This window comes from Eschrichtius robustus, chromosome 4, assembly GCF_028021215.1.
Source record: "Eschrichtius robustus isolate mEscRob2 chromosome 4, mEscRob2.pri, whole genome shotgun sequence".
Classification (NCBI taxonomy): Eukaryota; Metazoa; Chordata; class Mammalia; order Artiodactyla; family Eschrichtiidae; genus Eschrichtius; species Eschrichtius robustus.
In genome coordinates this window covers 149190025-149208682 of record NC_090827.1, presented here as the reverse complement: position 1 = coordinate 149208682, position 18658 = coordinate 149190025, and the positions used below count along the sequence as shown (strand labels likewise).

Below are 18658 nucleotides of genomic sequence, written 5' to 3'. Positions count from 1 at the left end.
GCTTAGGTACGGTAGTGACCACGTAACCGTGCAGTGAGCAGGGACAGTGGTCTCTGTGATCACCGTTGCTTTAAAGGCCATGCAGCGGTAAGCAGCGGAGCTGCCTTTGAACCCAGGTCTCTGCCACCACAGAGCTTGGGTTCTTCCCAGGGAATTCCGCTGCTCAGCGCTGAAAACCAGCCCTGCTGGGTCCCTTCTTCCACCTGGCAGTTCTCAGCACAGCCAAGTCCACGCCCCTTGATCGGGTCACATGGCCTCCCTGCCCTTGGGGAACACGAACTTGCCAAGGGTGACGGTGGGCAAAGAAGTTGCCCACCAGCTGGGTGTGCCTTCAGCCGAGGTAGATTCCAGCTGGTCGCACCGTCCCAGCTGAGATAGACTTCTTGCTCAGCTAATAAAAGTGTGCTGGATTCCAGTTTTAAACAGAAGGCCTTGAAGTGTACACACTGCTATATTTTTTAAAAATTAAAAATTAAAAAAATAAATAGAAGACCTCGGGCGAATTCATTGAATCCTGTCTCCTGAAATCTGAAGCATCAGTTGTTAGTTGGACACTGCAGAGGTGCCTTCAGTCCTGGGTACCAAGGAGCGTACTCTGCTGTCTCCTCTTGCCTCTCGGCATCCCAGTTAGGTGCAGCTCAGAGAGGTGCAGAAGCTAGTCTGTGTCACAGCCTCTGAGTCATGGAGCCACCGTCCAAGGACCTGCATCCATTTCTAACACACGGACTCCCAGCACCATGGCCAGCGCCCAGCCGGGAAACGTCCCACCCTGGCCGTCCCTCCCAAGTCAGGGTTGGTATCAGCACCAGTTGGCAGGGCACATCCATGCAATTCCTTCACTGAGGAGACGAGAGTCTGGTCAAGCCTGCCCTTCTTATCTCAGGCTCAGCCCCTGCTCTTCCTTCCGTCTCCCTGTTGGTATCTCCTGTCACCCTACTGTGCACCCAACTCTGCTCAGTGCTGGGCACACTCAGGACCTCAGGACGGTGGTCCCAATTCATGCACCAGCTCAGCGTGCTTAAAAGGATGCCAGCCGCCTGGGACCCGCCTGCTGTGGGACGGTTGTTCTCAAATGCAGCCTTCTCTCCCTCCCTCTCCCTTCCTGCCCATCAGGAAGAGATCAATTCCCCGTGATGTCCCTGTGCGCAGGAATGGCAGGGAATTTATCATGTGATGTGGCTACCGTCTCCCACACGGGCTGTGAGCTCCTGGCGGGCGGGGGCCGTGCCTCACTCACCTTAGTATCTAGGATAAAACATGCACACAGTAGGTGCTCAATAAATTGTGGGTTTTTAAAAGTAATCTTTTCACTGCCTTTTTCTTGATTACAAATGTAACCCACATTTATTAGCAAAAAAATAGTGATTGGTGCAGAGGTGAAAATGAATACCATTTATAATCCTCCCAGCCAGAGTAGCCACTGTTAATATTTTGAAGTATGCCCTTCAGGTCTCTTTTTCTCTGTGTGCGTGTATTTTTTTTTTAACAAAACAAGGTCACATGGTCACTTTGGCTGTATTGTTTTGTAACCTTTCTTCACCATGGCAGTAAAGCAGTGAGTCGGCATAGCATAAAAGCAGCATCATAAGATTATATTATCGGTAGGATTATATTATAGCTATAACATCATCTATGGTCATATCTTATTATTATTTGTTATGCTGGATACAGTGTAAGGGAGAAGAAAGCTAAGGGAAAACACTTGTACGTACACACACTCCAGTGGCCTTCCGCCAATTAGACAACATAGCCCATTGTCATGGCAACCGCCGCAGGACTTGGATGCAAGGAAATGCATCTGTGAGCCCCGCTGGGCAGGACAAATGCTGAGGAGCCAGGAGCACAGCCACGTAGCCGGCCAGCTGGGGGCGGGCAGGCTTCTTTCTGAGCAGGGTCGTGTTGGTGGCAGTTGGCGTCGTCGGGCTGCCTCCCTGACCCCCGCTGTCAGGGCAAGGCGGGCGCTGCGGACTGTGCAGCTGGGGCTGAGAAAGCCAGCGGGCACTGAGTGCTGTGACCACAGCAGGACAGAGGCGGGCGGGTGGACACAGCCTGCACAGTGACCTGTGAATGCCGGCCTCTCCCAGCCCCTCGGCAGCATTGCCCTTTATGTCGAGCCGTGTTGATGGTCACGAAATCCAGCAGATGGACAAGGCCCAGGTGGTACTCCCGTTTTCAGGGGGAGACAAAGACCCAGAGAACCCAGCTGGCTTTGGCAAATGCGCGATCGATTCTAGTTCCATTCGGCATGCCTGCCCCGAGGACCTGTGCCGTGTCAAGCGTGGAGTTAGGGAGAGGGACTCCATGGTGAATCAGGGTCCTGAACCCCCGGGAGCCACCAGCCTTAGGAGAAAAGGAGACAGATGCGCCCACAAAATCAGCACCTTTACTCACAGGAGAAAGACATCCAACTCAGGTGGCGGAGGGGAAGCAGGCTGAATCTGAAAGGACCAGAGGATGAGCCGGGCAGAGAGGCCTGGGAAGGGCATTTCGGAGAGAGGGAACAGCATGCACCAAGCCCTCATGTAACCGAAAGTGCGGTCCGGCTGCTCGCCGCTCAAAAGCCAATGAAGAGGCAAGGTTGGTGGAAAGGAAACTTTGCTTTATTTTGGATGCCGGCAACCAAGGCGGGGTAGAGGAGGGCGGACTCCTGTCCAAAGGCTGACTCCCCCCGCTGACAATCGCTGGGCAAGAGCTTTTATAGACGGAGGGAAGGGGCTACATGCAGAAACTGCACAGTCAGCTCTGACAGTCGTCTTGAAATTGGTCATCGGTGGTCTGACCAGCGTCCTCTTGATTGTTTTAAGTACAGTTAGTCTTCAGTTCCAGGGTCAGTTTGTTCCCGTTTCCTTGAGGCCAATTCTTGGAATTGTGGCCACTTATGTCATGGCTACAGTCTGGTCATCATGTAGTTAACTTCTTCCACCTGGTAGGGGTTTCAGTATCTGCAAGTCAGCTCCCAGGATACAGCTCAGAATATTATCTGTAGCCCTTAAGGAGGAACTAAAGGTCTTTGACTTTGCTTAATGATTAAACTATTATTATTTGGTCTCCTTTGACTGTTTTCCTTTGTTTCTGCATCTTCTCACTTCTCTGATTAAACTTATTCTTTGGCTGGAGGTTTTCTACAGACAAAAGGCAGGCAGAGGACATGGGTGGAAACACCATAGGGTCCTGCTCTGTTTCACTCAGGCTCTGGATGTTCTGGAAACTGTAAGGAGTTGAGCGTGACAAGGGGCATGGGTGGGGGAGTGAGAGGCTTGGATGAGCAGATACACAAGGGCCAGATCCCCAGGGGCCTGAGTTCAGATTTCCCCGGAAGACAGAGAGGAGCAGCTCAAAAATGCTGATCTGCTGGCACCACAGTTACAAACGACAGACTCAGGGTTTGAACTCAGGTCTTCTGAACGTTGCCCAGGGTTCCCAAGGGAATCGCCAGAGATCTGAGGCATCAGGTGTTCACTCTCTCAACCTACGTCACAGATGGCAGGGATTGCCCCTAGCGTGCCCAACGACTCATGCGAGCCTTGGAGTTGGTGGTCAGGGAAGTCTTCCTGGAGGAGGTGGGCTGCCGGACTTCAGAGGATGAAAGAAAGCTGGAGGGTGGAGGCTGAGCCTGGCACACTTGGGGAAGAAGGAGGAGACACCTTATGATGAATGGGCTGGAAACATCAGGGCCAAGTTTGGAAACTGCAGTGAGGGCTGTGTCACCCATCCCGGAAGGGGCTGCCGGAGGATGTGAGCTGGAGGACGACGGGGTGCAGCTGGAGTTTGAGCGACGTGGCCCTGGCGGAGAGGAGAGCCATGGTGGGGAGCATGGCTCTGGACTCAGACAGCCTGCGTCTCCTCCCTGGCTGTGTGACTCTGGGCAAGTTACCCGGCCTCTCTGGGCTCCGGTTCTGCCTCTGTGAAGAGGAGGTCCTGTGAGTGCCCCCTGGGCTCAGCCCAGTGCTGTCCAGGGCGGAGGGCGTAGTGTCACGCTGCTGTTGGGGTGTTTGTTAGAAGAATTGCTGGCAGGACAGCCCCCCAGAGGCTGTGGCTGGATAGGGACGCGGGCAGTGAGGGCCTTGACCAGAGCCGCCTGGGTCTGGGAAGGGGCAGAGAGGAGGGCGGGGGCAGCGCTGACCTGGCCGGGGGCACCGAGGGAGGCCGGGGTTGAGGTGAGGGTTCCTGCTGGGTTTGGGGGTCGAGCCGAGCCAGCGGGGGCAGCCCCAGTGGCCAGCTTTGCCTGTGGCTGGCAATGCCAGGCTGAGATTAATCCTCAGAGGGGACCCGGGGGAAGGAGGTGACTGGTGTGTCAGCTCCAGGAGGGACGGGAGCCTGGGCATCTGCCCCACCAGGAACTGGCTCGTGCTGGGAGCAGGCTGGGGACTCAGGTCCTCTCTTCCGTTGGGCTCGTGGGCTGTAAACATTCCGTCGGCGCTGGAGGGGTGCTGCAGGGACACGGGGACTAAGACCGGTATTTGCGGGGGAACCTCGGCCCTGCTGTGAGAGCCAAGCCGAGGCGGCCACCCCGCTCCAAGGCCTGTCCTCTCAACGCGCCCCCAGGCAGCCCCCGGAGCCAGGAGGAGGGGCCGGCGGGCGGTGCAGGGGAGGCCAGGCCCAATCGCAAGGGAGCGAGCACCCAGGTGGACCTCACCTAAGCAGATGTGGTGGCCCCAGGTGCGTCACCACAAGTGAGCACCTCTGCAGTGACCTTGCTGAGGCCACACAGCTGGCCGGCAAACCGCAGGCAGTTGGCTGCGTATTGAAAGCGCTCCAAAGCCCTGAGTGTATGTGTGTGAGTGGCTGGGTAGGGAGGTGTGTACGTGTGTACTAGTTTGGGTGGGTGAGGTTGTGTGGGTGCGAGTGAGTGTGTGGAGGTGTGGGTGTGTCAGTGTCTCCCCTCCACAGTTGTAGGCGGGTACGTTCCCTGTGTGCGTGCATATGTACACATCTGTGTGCATACGTATATTGTGCGTGCAGGCCTGCATGTACGTGTTGGGTGTTTGCATGTGTGCATTCGTGCATGCACACATCGTGCATGTGTTTAAATGCATGTATGTACATCTTTTACGTATGTGTGTATTTTATGCGTGCGCACGTGTGTATGTGCGTTGCATGCATACAAGTATACTATGTGCATGTGTATCTATGCATGCATCCATGTGTGCATTTGTATGCATGTCTACATGTGTGTGTTTTCTGTGCCCGCATGCACATTATGTGTGTGTGCAGGTCTTTGTATGTATGCATCCAAGTGTGTATGTATGCATGCATGCATATATGTGTGTATGTGTTTTCAGTGCCCGCACACGTGTATTTGTTTACACGTACGTGTGTATGTATGTATGCAAGCATAGATGTGTGTGTGTGTGTGGTTGTGTGTGTATTTAGACCACGGGCTGAGTTCTCACTGTCTGCGGGGACGCAGGCCCGTGTGCCACGAGGCTTCCCCACGCCTTTGCCCCTCGGCCCCATTTTGCTCAGACCCACCTCTACCCATGGCTGCCAAGCGACCACGCCTCCAGGTGTGGGTCTGACCAGCCCCTCGGCTCTTTCCTTCCTCTCTCAGGCCAAGCTGGGAGATGAGATCCTTGACTACAGAGACCTGGCCGCTCTCCCGAAGAGCAAGGCCATCTACAGCATCGACCGCCCCGACATGATCTCCTACTCGCCCTTCATCAGCCACTCGGTGGGGGACAGGCAGAGCTGCAGCGAGGTATGGCCCTGCCCGGCCCGGGGCCAGCCTGCGGGGCGTGGCACCCATAGCCGGTCCCCTTGGCGTCCGTCCCCACGGCCGTCCGGCAGCCTCAGCCTACTTTACCCCCTCAGATAACCTGCGCCTCCTCTTTAAAGAATTCCCAGTGTGCTCTGGCCCCGAGCTGCCCCTCTCAGACACACTGACGGAGAGGGTCTGGACAGGCCCCCTCGGCGGGGGCAGAAAGCAGGAATCTCGCTGGCGATCAGGAAAGTGACAGGAGCAAAGCGAGAGTCTCTTTATTTTCTTAAGTTGGGCTGATGTTCATCATTGGGAAATGTATCCTGTTCCTTTGTCCAGAACGCTCCAGGCCACGCTCCGGCTCTCCCAGCCCTGGCCTGTCCCCCCGTCCCGTGAACTCCCCGGGCTGGTTTGACCCCTGGTTGAACCACAGACAACTTCTTGCCCGCTGTCCCGTGGGCAGTGTCCTTTGCTGGGCCTTCCTAATCACGGCTGCTCCTCTCCATTTAACCTGGAATTTGCTGATGGAGTCGCTTTTCCTTCTTGAGACTTCAGTGTGACCGGGCCATGGGGGTGGCTGGGATGGCAAGGCGGCGTGTTTGGCCAGCTGTCGGCCGTGTCTGTGCCGGTCACGTGTGGTGGCCCGGCATGGGCGCCCCACTCTGAGTCTCCCAAGGTGTAGCCGAGGCTCCGGGGCGCCGGGCTCGATGGGGTCGTGCAGGCAGGCCCAGCCTGGCAGACACCTGCTGTGGTCCAGCAGCTGGCACGGCTGCAGGGCGTGAGCGCAGGGCGGGGACAGCCCAGGGGTCCAGAGGTTCACAGCACACTCACCGGTCACGCCGCGGTGGCTGGTCCTTGTCGCTGATACCACAGTCGTCACCCGTTCCTCAGGCCCGCTCTCACTCTGCACTAACGCTGGGCTTCTGCGTCACTCCACTTCCTGTGGCCCGGCACTTTGGGAGTGACCGTCCCAGGATGTGGAAGAGAAGACGAGGGTGAGGGAGAATGAGTTGGGCCCAGGACCGTGCGGCTCACGGGGGCAGAGCTGGTGCTCGGGCCCTCGTGGCTGACTTTGGTCACTGCTGCCTCCATGCCAGCTGCGGCCATTGCCCAGAGCGAGGTATTGGGGTTCTGTCCCTCCTCCATCTCGTGGGACCTCAAGGCCTCTGCCCTCCACAGGTGCTGCCATGCCCCGGCTGGGAGGCTGCTCAGAGGTGGTCTCTGTGGGAGCCCTTCTGTGGGTAAATGGTGGAGTGGGCCACAGGACGTGGGTCAGCACGCTGAGCTGAACAGACACTGGCCTCGGGGCCGGACCGCTTCCCCTGCTTCTCTGGAACTGCAGCCTTCCAGCAGTTCATCCGAGTGTGGGAAGCTAGCAGAGGGAAGAGCAGTGGGCTGGAAGCACAGAGATCTGCCAGCCTTTCTGAGCCTCAGTCTCCCCTTCCATGAAATGGGAAGATTGGGAAACACTTTCCCCTTGCCGTGCTAATGGTACGAGCAAATGTCCCCAGTCGCCAGGGCTCCTCCTCGGAAACTCTCCACAGCGTCTTCCTACCTGTCCAGGAGAGGGGGAGGCAGGTGAGCTTTCCTGCCTGGAAGCCCCGTTTCCAGAGCCCCTTCTGCCACGCGCTCCCTCCCTAAGTCCTGGTAACACGTCTGTAGGTGGCAGGCGGTGCTCACCTGCTCCAGCGGGAGGTGCCTGGCCAGGGAGGCCGGTCACCTCTCCCCAGGGCCCCGATGACCCCCCCTACCCCGCCCACTGGTCCTCACCCCAAGCCCCGAGGCTCCGAATCGGGCTTCCTTTCTCTGGACCCCTTTTCTCTCTTCTGAAGAAACCCGAGGGTGATGGGCTCGCAGGGTGTGGCCACCCAACGCCCGGAACCAACAGTCTTCCCTTCGGAAATGGGTCCTTGTGGGGGAGAGGCAGGGCGGGGGCGGGCCAGGATGAGACGAGGTCCAGGCTCATCTGCACAGAGCACTGTCCTGGGGGCCTTTTCCTCGGGTGCCATTGACTGTACGTCTCCAAAAAAGGAGGTTCTGGAACGTGTGTTGGGTCTCGTGCTGGGGTTCCCTCCCGTGTGGAGGGGGGTCCGTGGTGCAGCTGAGCCTGGGCCGGGGCGCTCTCCTCCCCGAGTGACCACCAGGCGCCAGGCCTAACGGGTAACTCTATGTTGTGTCCACAGTCCCCTCGGCTGCTTTCGCCAACGCCGCCTGAGGTAACCGCCCCCGGCCCACCCCGTTTGCTCACGGCGCTGCCGCCCGGATGGTAAAGATAACCGCCCGAGGCTCCCCTGGAGGGTCTCCCAGGCCCTTGACTGCGGCCTCTGACTGTGGCATCAGGCCGTGACCCTCTGAGGCTGAGGCGTCCTCCTCGGCGTTGGTTATTTTTATAATCATATCTCATCTGCATGCTTCCCTTGCGTCTGTCGGTCCTGCGATGCGGACACCTGGGACACCTGTGTCTGACCTGAGGTCTGGGTCACGGCTTTCTTTAGAGAAAAAGTCCAGGGGCTGGGTTAGCCTGGGCCACCTCACGCGCCTCCAAGTGGGACTTGTGGGAATATCTTGGGTCCTCGAGGACACATGTGCTGAAAGCGTTTCTCTATCAAATAGCACGAACTAGCAGCCGGCTCTTCTTTCTTGTTTCTCAAAACTGATCCGTGACATAGACAGCCACCAATCAGACTCCAGTCTGCATGGGCGTCAGACCTTGGGTCCAGGAACGCGACAGCCGAAGCCTGCATGTGGGCACCTAGCACCGAGCTGCCACACCCATGTGTGGCCGCGAGCCCCGGGCACAGCGCAGGCGAGAAGACAGGACGTCTGTATGGTGTAAACTGGCCAGCGGGGCTGTGCAGAGGATGCCCGGGGCTGGAGACTAGACTGCAGGGCTGTAGCCATCCCAGGGGAGAGCGCGTGCCCATGGCCGGGATGGGCCAGGCCAGAGGGGCTCGGGGTGAAGCGTGGGTGGGGCCTAGCAGGTGTGCGCCCAGCATGAGGGCTGCCTGAGCGGAGCGCGCAGGTGGGCACACAGGCAAGCTTTAAGGACAGTGGCTCCGTGGGTTCTGCTAAAGAGCAAACCCTAGGAGGCGGGAGGTCAGCTTGGAAGGGCGTGGGAGCCGTGAGCGCCAGACCCAGACTCTCCCATCGCTCATCCCACGCCAGCCTGGGGGGGCAAAGCGGCAGCGTCCACCCCACGGCAGGACGCTGGCCCGTGTCGTGACTCAGGCCAACGTGCCGAGCTGTGGCAGGCGGGCGTTCTGCTCTGCCCCCGTGCCATGGCGCCACGCCATCTCACGCCACCTGTCACCTGCCCTGACCACTCCAGACAGCGGCCGTCCTGCTTGAACGGAGTCTGCGTTGTCAGTGCTTGTGGGTCTGACTCAGCTGGGCCTCTGGGCCGGGGTGGGGGGGCTTCTTCTTACTGCCCGCACCTGGGGAGCCCCCATCAAGGCCGGGGGGAATACAGAATCTCAGTGGTTCTCAAACCGTGTTCCAAGGGGCCTTGGGTGCCGGGAAGGATGGGGCAAGAGGGGAGCTGAAAGACATAGGTGGATGCAGGTGCCTCTGCCTCCTCTGTGGGAGCCCCAGCTGCAAGGAGGGGCTGCTGGAGGCGTGGGCGGGACCCTGCCCTCCAGTACCTGGCAGGCACGGGGACAATGCTCAGGCGGAGGGGAGTGTCAGCACCAAGGCCAGCCCCCCATCTGGCTCTGCAGCTGTGCCCTGGCAGGTGGGGGGACTGCGTCCTGGGGCCGTGTTGAGTCAGCCTCTTGGGTCAGGAGGGCAAACGCCCGAGTGGAGGGCGGAGGGGTGGGTGGATAGGGGTGGGCAGTGCTCTCGGCTCCAGGGTTCACCAGGCTGTCTTCTCCCAGGGGGATCAGGATGACCGCTCCTACAAGCAGTGCCGGACCTCCAGCCCGAGCTCCACCGGGTCGCTCAGCCTCGGCCGTTACACCCCGACCTCGCGGTCGCCCCAGCACTACAGCCGTCCAGGTACATGCCCCCCGCGGCCTCTTTTACCCCCAGGAAGCTGTGCTTCTTGTGGCTTTTCCTCTTATGAGTCTGTCTCTTACTTTAGCACCTGGAAAAACGACCAGCAGGGCGTGGGATTGCCAGTGGGTGATGGAGAGCCCGTCCTTTTAATGACGTAATGAAAAGGCCCTCTCCTGCCGGGGCAGGGAAGTTAAGTGCAGAGGCAGCTGGTTACCCCGTTGGTTAGAGGAGCCGGCCTGTGAAACACACAAGGCAGCGCTGAGCACGTAGAATCCAGCTAGTGTGTCCATAGCAAGAGATGTCAGGAAGGTAAAACAGCACAGAGGGCAGGAGACCAGGAGTCACTTAGTTGCAAGCTCGCGTGGTTCTGGGAAGGTTTGCACTATGAAGACAAAATCAACGAACAAAAGCTAGAGTCAGCATATGCATTGACACTTCACCGGTAGCTGGGTTAGTGGCCCCAAGGACAGCTGTCCCCGTGGGAAAATTTGCAAGGGGCCACTGCCAGCCCCCTCCCAGTGGGGAGAAGCCCGAGGAGGGTCCTCTACACCATCCCACCTCATCCCCTGCCTGGCGCCCAGCTATGTATTCCATTCCTTTCCCTTTTAAAAATCCGCGTTGCCCTCAGTGTGTCCAAGCCGCAGAGACTCCACACAGAGGCTGCTTCTTGAGGGATTTTTCCAGGCGTCTCCTCCTCGGCCAGCTGTTGCATGGCTCCGTCCTCACCTCCATGGACTCAACTCTGATTTTTGCAGCCTTTGTGGAAAAATCAAAACTCATTCATTTGCAAGGTTATTTTCATGGACTCCCTGCGATGGGCCTGGTACATCCTGCTCAGCAGATGTTTGGAAAGTGGGTGAGTGAGTGAATGAATGAATGAATGAATGAATGAGTGAGTGAGTGACCAGGCGAGCAGGTGAGTCCAGGAGAAGGGCTGTCAGCCTCTGCTGACCCCTGACCACCATATTTGGGTCTTCTGGCCTTGTTGCTTGTGCCCGGTCAGGTGGTCACCCCAGAGCCAAGACCCGAATCTCTCCTGGGCAAGGCCGGGGTACCTGTCACGTGACAGATCACTCCCTGGTCTGGCCAGCTGCCCTCCACCTGGGCCCTGGATCCCAAGGAGCCCCCTACGTGGGGCAGTGGGCAGGGCTCAGGGGCCAGCAGCTCCCACCCAGCAGGCCTGGGGGTGCTGCCACCCTGACCCCAGAGGGCAGGGCTTCCTCACTCGTAACCCGGAGCAGACTGGCCCAGAGTGTACTTAGCGGCCCCCCTCCAGGTGCCTCAGAAAGGTGTGCATTCTTCGAGAGAGGAAGCAGAAATGTTCCTAGCAGAGCGGGGCCTAGGAATATTTTGCGGCTTTGTGGCCACAAGTGCAGGGCCGACTCTGACTTGCTCTCTGTTGCCCGCAGCTGGTACTGTGAGTGTTGGTACCAGTAGCTGCCTGTCCCTCTCCCAACACCCAAGCCCTACCTCCGTGTTCAGACATCATTACATCCCCTACTTCCGAGGTAAGGTGCGCAGGGCTGCGGGCTGCGGTGCAGGGCCGGCCGTGCGTCTGTGTCTCGCTGTTCTGCGTCCGCCGCATGGCTTCCCCGAGCCCGTGTCTCACGCCCGTGCTCCGCGCTTTGTGTCTTGTGTGCCCAGCTCTGTCGGTGTGTAAACGTTCCCAGGAAGTAACTTGTGTCAGGGAGCAAGCGGCGAGGCACGAAGAGGGGTCTAGGACCTACCCAGCGCCCACCCTTGGGCTGGTGCCCAGAGCCTTTCCCTAAGTCATCTCCTTTTATTTCCCACGTCAGCTCGGCGGGTGCGGGGACCGCTAGCCGTGATTATTGGGAGCAAATGCTAAGGCACAGAGGCTGGAGATGTCCCCGACCTCAGCTCCTGGTGGCCGGGCAGGAGGCACACCCCGCACGGCTGCAACTCCTCCCAGGGCGCAGACCTACCCTCCTTCCCCACCCCTGCCCGGGCACGCGTATGTGAATCACACCAGGAAAAGGACCAGTTCCTTTTCAGTCTGTATATTACGGACTGAATTATGTCCCCCCAAATTCATACATTGAAGTCCCAACCGCCAGTGTGACTGCATTTGGAGAAGGGGTCCTTAGGAGGTTATTAGGGTTACATGAGGTCATACAGGTGGGGCCCTAATCTGATAGCGTGGGTGGCATTTACGAAGAGGAACAGACGCTCTCTCTGCACGCGCTCAGAGGAAAGGCCACGTGAGGACAGAGCAGTTGTCTTCAGCCAAGAAGGGAGGCCTCACCCAAAACCAAGCCCTGCCAGACCTTGATCTGGGACTTCCAGCCTCCGCAGCTGTGAGAAATGAATGTCCGCTGTGTAAGCCACCAGCTGTGGTCCTTTGTTACGCAGCCCTAGCTGATTAATACACCATGAAAAGGCTCCCAGGGCACGAGAGGAGCAGCGATGGTCTCTTGCTGATTCCCCCAGATGTGTGTTAAGGTCCCCGTTCCTTACAGTTGCTGAGTGGTGAAAGTTTCAAGGGAATCTTCTGTCCCCAAGGGACCAAGAGAGGACAGCTCAGCTGGATTATTCCATCACTGGATGGTCACCCGGCAGGGCTCCTTGGAACTTGGACGGTTCTCATGTGCGTCATCGTCAGCTGTTTGCATGACTCCATCAGCCTAACTGAGAAGAGAACCCCTGGTCATCGGGGTGCCTGGGGGCGGCTTTGCCTAGATCCGTCCAGGCTGGGGCAGGAGCCAGAGCAGATCCGGTGATGGCCCCTCCTCTGCCCCTTCTGAGCCTCCACGTCAAGCTCCTACTGCATCAGGCTGAGGCAAAGCCAGGATGGGACCTCAGCCAAGGACGGGCCCCCTGGGCAGCTGCCCCCGGCCTGCAGCACCGCAAACTCAGCCACATGAGGGAGGGCCAGGGAGGGAGGCCGAGGGAAGGGCAGCCCGCTCACCTCGGGTAGGAGCAATGAGGCCCTTCCTTCCATCCTGTGCTGGGGGCAGGCAGTGCAGGCGGGCCCGCACCCCACTGCCAACCAAAATGTGGTTTAGAAACCACATTTCTAAATGTCATAGCCCTTCCAATGGTGTCCCTGAGGTCAGGGGGCACGGTGCCCTGCAGTCTGCTCCGGGTGGGCACTGGCCCCGCGGTGGGCAGGTCTCTGCCCCAGTTCCCTCCTGGCTGCTTTGGCCCCAAGTTCTCTTTTTTTTTTTTTTTTTTAAACACCTTTATTGGAGTATAATTGCTTTACAATGGTGTGTTAGTTTCTGCTATATAACAAAGTGAATCAGCTATACATATACATATATCCCCATATCTCTTCCCTCTTGCGTCTCCCTCCCTCCCACCCTCCCTATCCCACCCCTCTAGGTGGTCACAAAGCACCGAGCTGATCTCCCTGTGCTATGCGGCTGCTTCCCACTAGCTATCTCTTTTACATTTGGTAGTGGATATATGTCAGTGCTACTCTCTCACTTCGTCCCAGCTTACCCTTCCCCCTCCCCGTATTCTCAAGTCCATTCTCTACGTCTGCGTCTTTATTCCTGTCCTGCCCCTAGGTTCTTCAGAACCATTTTGTTTTTTAGATTCCATATATATGTGCTAGCATACGGTATTTGTTTTTCTCTTCCTGACTTATCTCACTCTGTATGACAGACTCTAGGTTCATCCACCTCACTAGAAATAACTCAATTTTGTTTCTTTTTATGGCTGAGTAATATTCCATTGTATATATGTGCCACATCTTCTTTATCCATTCATCTGTTGATGGACACTTAGGTTGCTTCCATGACCTGGCTATTGTAAATAGTGCTGCAGTGACCATTGTGGTAACATGACTCTTTTTGAATTATAGTTTTCTCAGGGTATATGCCCAATAGTGGGATTGCTGGGTCATATGGTAGTTCTATTTTTAGTTTTTTAAGGAACCTCCATACTGTTCTCCATAGTGGCTGTATCAATTTACATTCCCACCAACAGTGCAAGAGGGTTCCCTTTTCTCCACACCCTCTCCAGCATTTATCGTTTGTAGATATTTTGATGTTGGCCATTCTGACTGGTGTGAGGTGATACCTCATTGTAGTTTTGATTTGCATTTCTCTAATGATTAGTGATGTTGAGCATCCTTTCATGTGTTTGTTGGCAATCTGTATATCTTCTTTGGAGAAATGTCTATTTAGGTCTTCTGCCCATTTTTGGACTGGGTTGTTTGTTTTTTTGATATTGAGCTGCATGAGCTGCTTGTAAATTTTGGAGATTAATCCTTTGTCAGTTGCTTCATTTGCAAATATGTTCTCCCATTCTGAGGGTTGTCTTTTCGTCTTGTTTATGGTTTCCTTTAATGTGCAAAAGCTTTTAAGTTTGATTAGGTCCCATTTGTTTATTTTTGTTTTTATTTCCATTTCTCTAGAAGGTGGGTCAAAAAGGATCTTGCTGTGATTTATGTCATAGAGTCTTCTCTCTATGTTTTCCTCTAAGAGTTTTATAGTGTCTGGCCTTACATTTAGGTCTTTAATCCATTTTGAGTTTATGTTTGTGTATGGTGTTAGGGAGTGTTCTAATTTCATTCTTTTACATGTAGTTGTCCAGTTTTCCCAGCACCACTTATTGAAGAGGATGTCTTTTCTCCATTGTATATTCTTGCCTCCTTTATCAAAAATAAGGTGACCATATGTGCATGGGTTTATCTCTGGCTTTCTGTCCTGTTCCATTGATCTATATTTCTGTTTTTGTGCCAGTACCATACTGTCTTGATTACTACAGCTTTGTAGTATAGTCTGAAGTTGGGAAGCCTGATTCCTCCAACTCTGTTTTTCTTTCTCAAGATTGCTTTGACTATTCGGGGTCCCAGTTCTCTTTGTTCAGAAATTGGACAAAGCCCCCTGCCCTCCTCTCTGGTGCAGTATGCAGGGGAGTCTGGCACCCGTGGCTCTGCCCCCTGCCGACTTCCAGGGCCGTCTGTGACCTCGGGAGCCCCAGCCTTTTGCCAGGACTCACCCCTAGGGTGACTGAGGCTCAGGGACAGGCCGCTGGGCAGAGCCCAGAGGCAGGCTCTCATTCACCACGTGCGTCCACCTGCCGGCCGTGGGACCACCACTTCTCCCTGACACCTCTCACTGAGGCCCACGGGCTCTGGCGCATCCCAGCCTGTGGGCACTCTGCAGCCAGCTGTGCCAAGGGCCGCCTGCCTTCTCCTCAGCTGGTCACGGGGCCTGGCATCCACCCACGCTCTCCAGAAAAGCCTTCCCTGGTCTCTCCTTACAGCATCTTCAGCTTCTTTGGCTCCTTAGGTGGAGATTTTCCCTCTGGACGACACTGTGGGTGGAGGGCTCACCAAGGAGAGGCCAGCGCTTGCCCTGATCTGGCCAGATGCCCCTCCTTCCCCCCCCATCCCAGACACACCTTCCCACCGTGTCCTGGTGCCCGGGGCCACCCTCCTGCCAGGACCTGCGTGCAGCGTAGGTGCCAGTGACAGCCATTTACACTTTAGTATGAATTTCAGTCCCCAGTGTGTCCCCCGGGACAGTGTCAGGTTTAAGCCTGACTTCTCACCTGTTAAGGAGCAGGCCGCGGGACCGCAGGTGAGTGCAAGCAGAAGTGATGCTGCCGAAACCATCTTGCTGGGCAGTGACGGGAAGTGACTGCTAAACCTGCTCCCCACAGGGTGTGAGAGGGAGAGGAGGGGCTGCAGATGCGGAACCTCAGGTCAAGGCCACTTCCCCACCCACCCGCCGCGCCCGTAGGCACCTCTTCATCTAGCCCCCATTCTGGGGCCCTCCACCTGGTGGCCGTGGTTGGCTCAGGTGGCACGTGGCAGTGAGCGGGGAAGGTGGAAACCCACCCACGTCTTGGTGACCCATGGGGTCCCTGCAAGGGGCTGGGGGCTGGCCTCGCCTCTGGTCACCTTGAGAAGATCCACAGGAGCAAGTGAGGGAGCTCCCGAGGGCAGAGCTGGGACAGCTGAGCAGCAGAATGAAGGACGTGATGTTGGATCGTAAAGCAAAGTACAAATGTCCACGCGTCCACACCGATATAAAGGAACGACTGGATAAATAAATAACTGGGGAAGAAGAGACAAACTCCCGGCAGAAGAATCCCCAGTAATTCATGCGGACCCTCCACCCTCCAGGAGGGGCCCCCTGCCCCGTGTCAGGTGTGGGCTGTGAGCACAGAGTTGGGGGGTGGGAGGAACTGGACGGGGAGAATCCTGGCCAGCACGACCTCGGCCGCGGGGCCAAGGTCAATCGCAGTGGTAGGCCACGTGGATGGCAGTGCCCCTGACGTGATGGGAGGGGGGCGCCTCCCCTCTGTGCTCTTCCTCCGAAACCCGTAACCCCCGTCCAATCATGAGAAAAGCATCCGACGAACCCCAGCCGAGGGACAGTCCACGAAACACCGACCAACACTTCTCAAAACTGCCAAGGCCGTGAAATGCAAGGAGAGTGTGAGAAACGGTCACAGCCCAGGGGAGCCTGAGGACGCGTGAGGACCAGTGTCGCCTGGTGTCCTGGATGGATCCTCAGATACAAAAGGGGAAAACGGGTGAAACCCAAATAAAGTAAGGTGTTTAGATAACACCCGCGTGGCAACGCGCTGGTGGCACGTAAAGTAACGGAGGGAATGACGTGCGGTCCGCAGGAAGGCTCCGTGCTGCCCGGAAATTCTCTGCAACAAGGCATCAATTTGGACAAACAGGCGAGGTGGCCGCTCACCGGCCAGGGGTTCCCCGGCTCTGAGAGGTCCCCTCCCCGGCATCCTCGCGTCTCCCTGAGGGTACCGAGGGCCCCTCCCTGACAGAGGTCAGAAGCGGCCTCGGTCCTGACCCATCTCCAGGAGAAGCCACGCACCTCGGCCCGAGGGGCTCCGTGCCTTTTCAAAGTTGCCGCTCAGCTGGGTGACCTCTGGCTGTCCCCCATCCCCGGTGACATCAGTGGTTGGGGTTTTTGCCCCCAAGGCCCACGGGGGAAGCTGGCCCTCAGAGCAGCACCTGGGGCCAGGCCTCACCAGGACACCGGCCCCTGCAAAAGGCAGTCATGGTGGCGTGGCCGCTGGGCTGTCGTGAGCAAAGTGCTGCGAGAGGCCCCACGTGGGGTCTATGTGAGGGTGCATTTGATGATGATTTAGCAACACGGTGAATGGGCAGGCAGGTGTGTGTCCAGAGAAGGGAGTAGTCAGCTGGGCTATGTTCTCTGGGAAGGCTTTGCACTTGAGCCTTGACCCAGGAAGGGTCTGCACAGGTGGGGAGGATTGGAAAGGGAGTCCAGAAGGGGATGGGGGAGAAGGGGAGGCAAGCAGAGGCATCCTGGGTCAGGTCCAAGGTCTTAAGAGTTCGGTGACCGGTGTAGAGGTCCCTGGATGGCAGGTGTGAGGTGGGCCTGAAAGCCCAGTGTGGCCACCGCATGGTGCCTCCTGACCCTGGTGAAAGCCGTGGTCCTCCTCAGATACGTGTGTGCGCGTGTGCGTGCACACACACACACACAGGAGTCTTGCCTGTGAGGTCAGACCCTGCACGGTGGACCTGGGGACTGGGGCGGGGGGGGGGGGGCGGGCAGGAGTCCTGTGACGTGTTAGAGACTCCAGCCACCTGGGCAGCGGTGGAGAGAAACAGGCCACTGGAAGCTGGGTCAAGACGTGCCCGGCACGGTGGTGCCGCCTTAAGTGAGCGTCCTCGGCGGCTCTGGAGTCCAAGCAGGTGCAGTAAAGCCCCTGCTTCCACCATATGCTCCGCTGCCCCTGGAGATGGATGAGCCACAGCCGGCAGGACGGATCTGAGGTTTTCTCTACGTGCCCGTGGGCGTGGTCTCCCCGGGTGCAGGAGTCTGGCCTGGCGTGAGGCTCCAGAAGGCTCTGTGCTGCGCTGGAAGGTGGCAGCTAAGGGAAAAGCAGGGTTCACGCCCCGAAGAGGGGGGCAGTCATCTGCCTGAAGCTCCATCCACGCTGACAGGTGAAATTGGCGCCACGCCCAGGAAGATGCTTAAGCTGTGGTCAGCAGCCCCCGTGTGGCCTCAGCCTGGTTCGGGCCGCTGGCTGTGGGCTGCTGAGCCCACCCCGACCCGCGGGCCCCCCTTTGCCCTCAGCACACCCCTCCGCCAGGCAGGAGTGTCCCCCATGAGCCCGTCTACTGCGTCTCCCCCCATTAGCCCGCCTCCAGGTTGGGCCCAGCGCTCACGCTGCCTCATCACCAAGTCACCTCGGGGTCCTGCGGCTTGCAACCGGGGCTATTTTCAAGTCAGGGGTGTCCGTTTCCCTTTGCCAAGCTGTCACATAACGCGGCGAGGGTTTCCTGGGGCTAAAGGGGAGGAAATGCATTGTGCCTTTGCGTGTCTCGCTAAAAGGAGCCGTATGCCTTTCGTGCCGTGTTCGACACGCGTCACGCCCTGTGTACCATCCCATTCCTCAGTAGGTGTGGTGCGGGGCAGGGAGGGTCAGCAGGTGACCACGGCTGTCGAAGTTTGTGACTTGATAATCCAACCTTGTTCGCAAAACAGAAATGACAAATCCAGACGGGATGAAAATCGGGGCCAGAATCAGAGGACTCTTTCCATTTAACGGGGCAAAAAAATTGCTTTATTTGGGAACATGGCAGCTGATTAATACCAACGGTCTCTTATTCTCCTGTAGCTGATCGAATTTTACTCAGTGGCTTTTCAGGATAGATGTAGATGAATTCTAGCCCTTTAATCCCGATTCTGAATGGCTAATTTGTGAATTCTCCAAGAAATCAGCGTCTTTTTACGCAAGGATACTGAGGACATGGGGGGGGTGGGTGCTTACTTTTGGTGAATTTGTGAGTTTCTGGCTTCCAATGGCAGCCACGGCAGAGCAGCAGCGTGGCTGGGCCCACCCCAAGGAGAGGGAGCTCTGCCGAGGGCCAGGCCAGACTTCGCAGGAACTGGGAGCCAGCACGGGCTCTGCCCTGGGCGTGCCTGTTCCCTCACCACGGGGCCAGCGAAGGGGGTCCCTCGAGGTTGGATTAACAAGCCGTGGGGCACACCT

At 57.3% G+C, this 18658-nt stretch overlaps 1 protein-coding gene across 1 annotated transcript in view; it reads left to right on the top strand.

Annotated features, from left to right (window-relative positions):
- The window catches only part of ABLIM2 (actin binding LIM protein family member 2), a 101849-nt gene that overhangs the window by 42506 nt on the left and 40685 nt on the right, over nucleotides 1–18658 (top strand). Inside the window, exons 8-10 of the mRNA XM_068542349.1 lie at nucleotides 5552–5698; nucleotides 7882–7914; nucleotides 9571–9691. Coding sequence (XP_068398450.1) covers nucleotides 5552–5698; nucleotides 7882–7914; nucleotides 9571–9691 — 301 coding nt within the window. The remainder of the gene's footprint in view (nucleotides 1–5551; nucleotides 5699–7881; nucleotides 7915–9570; nucleotides 9692–18658) is intronic.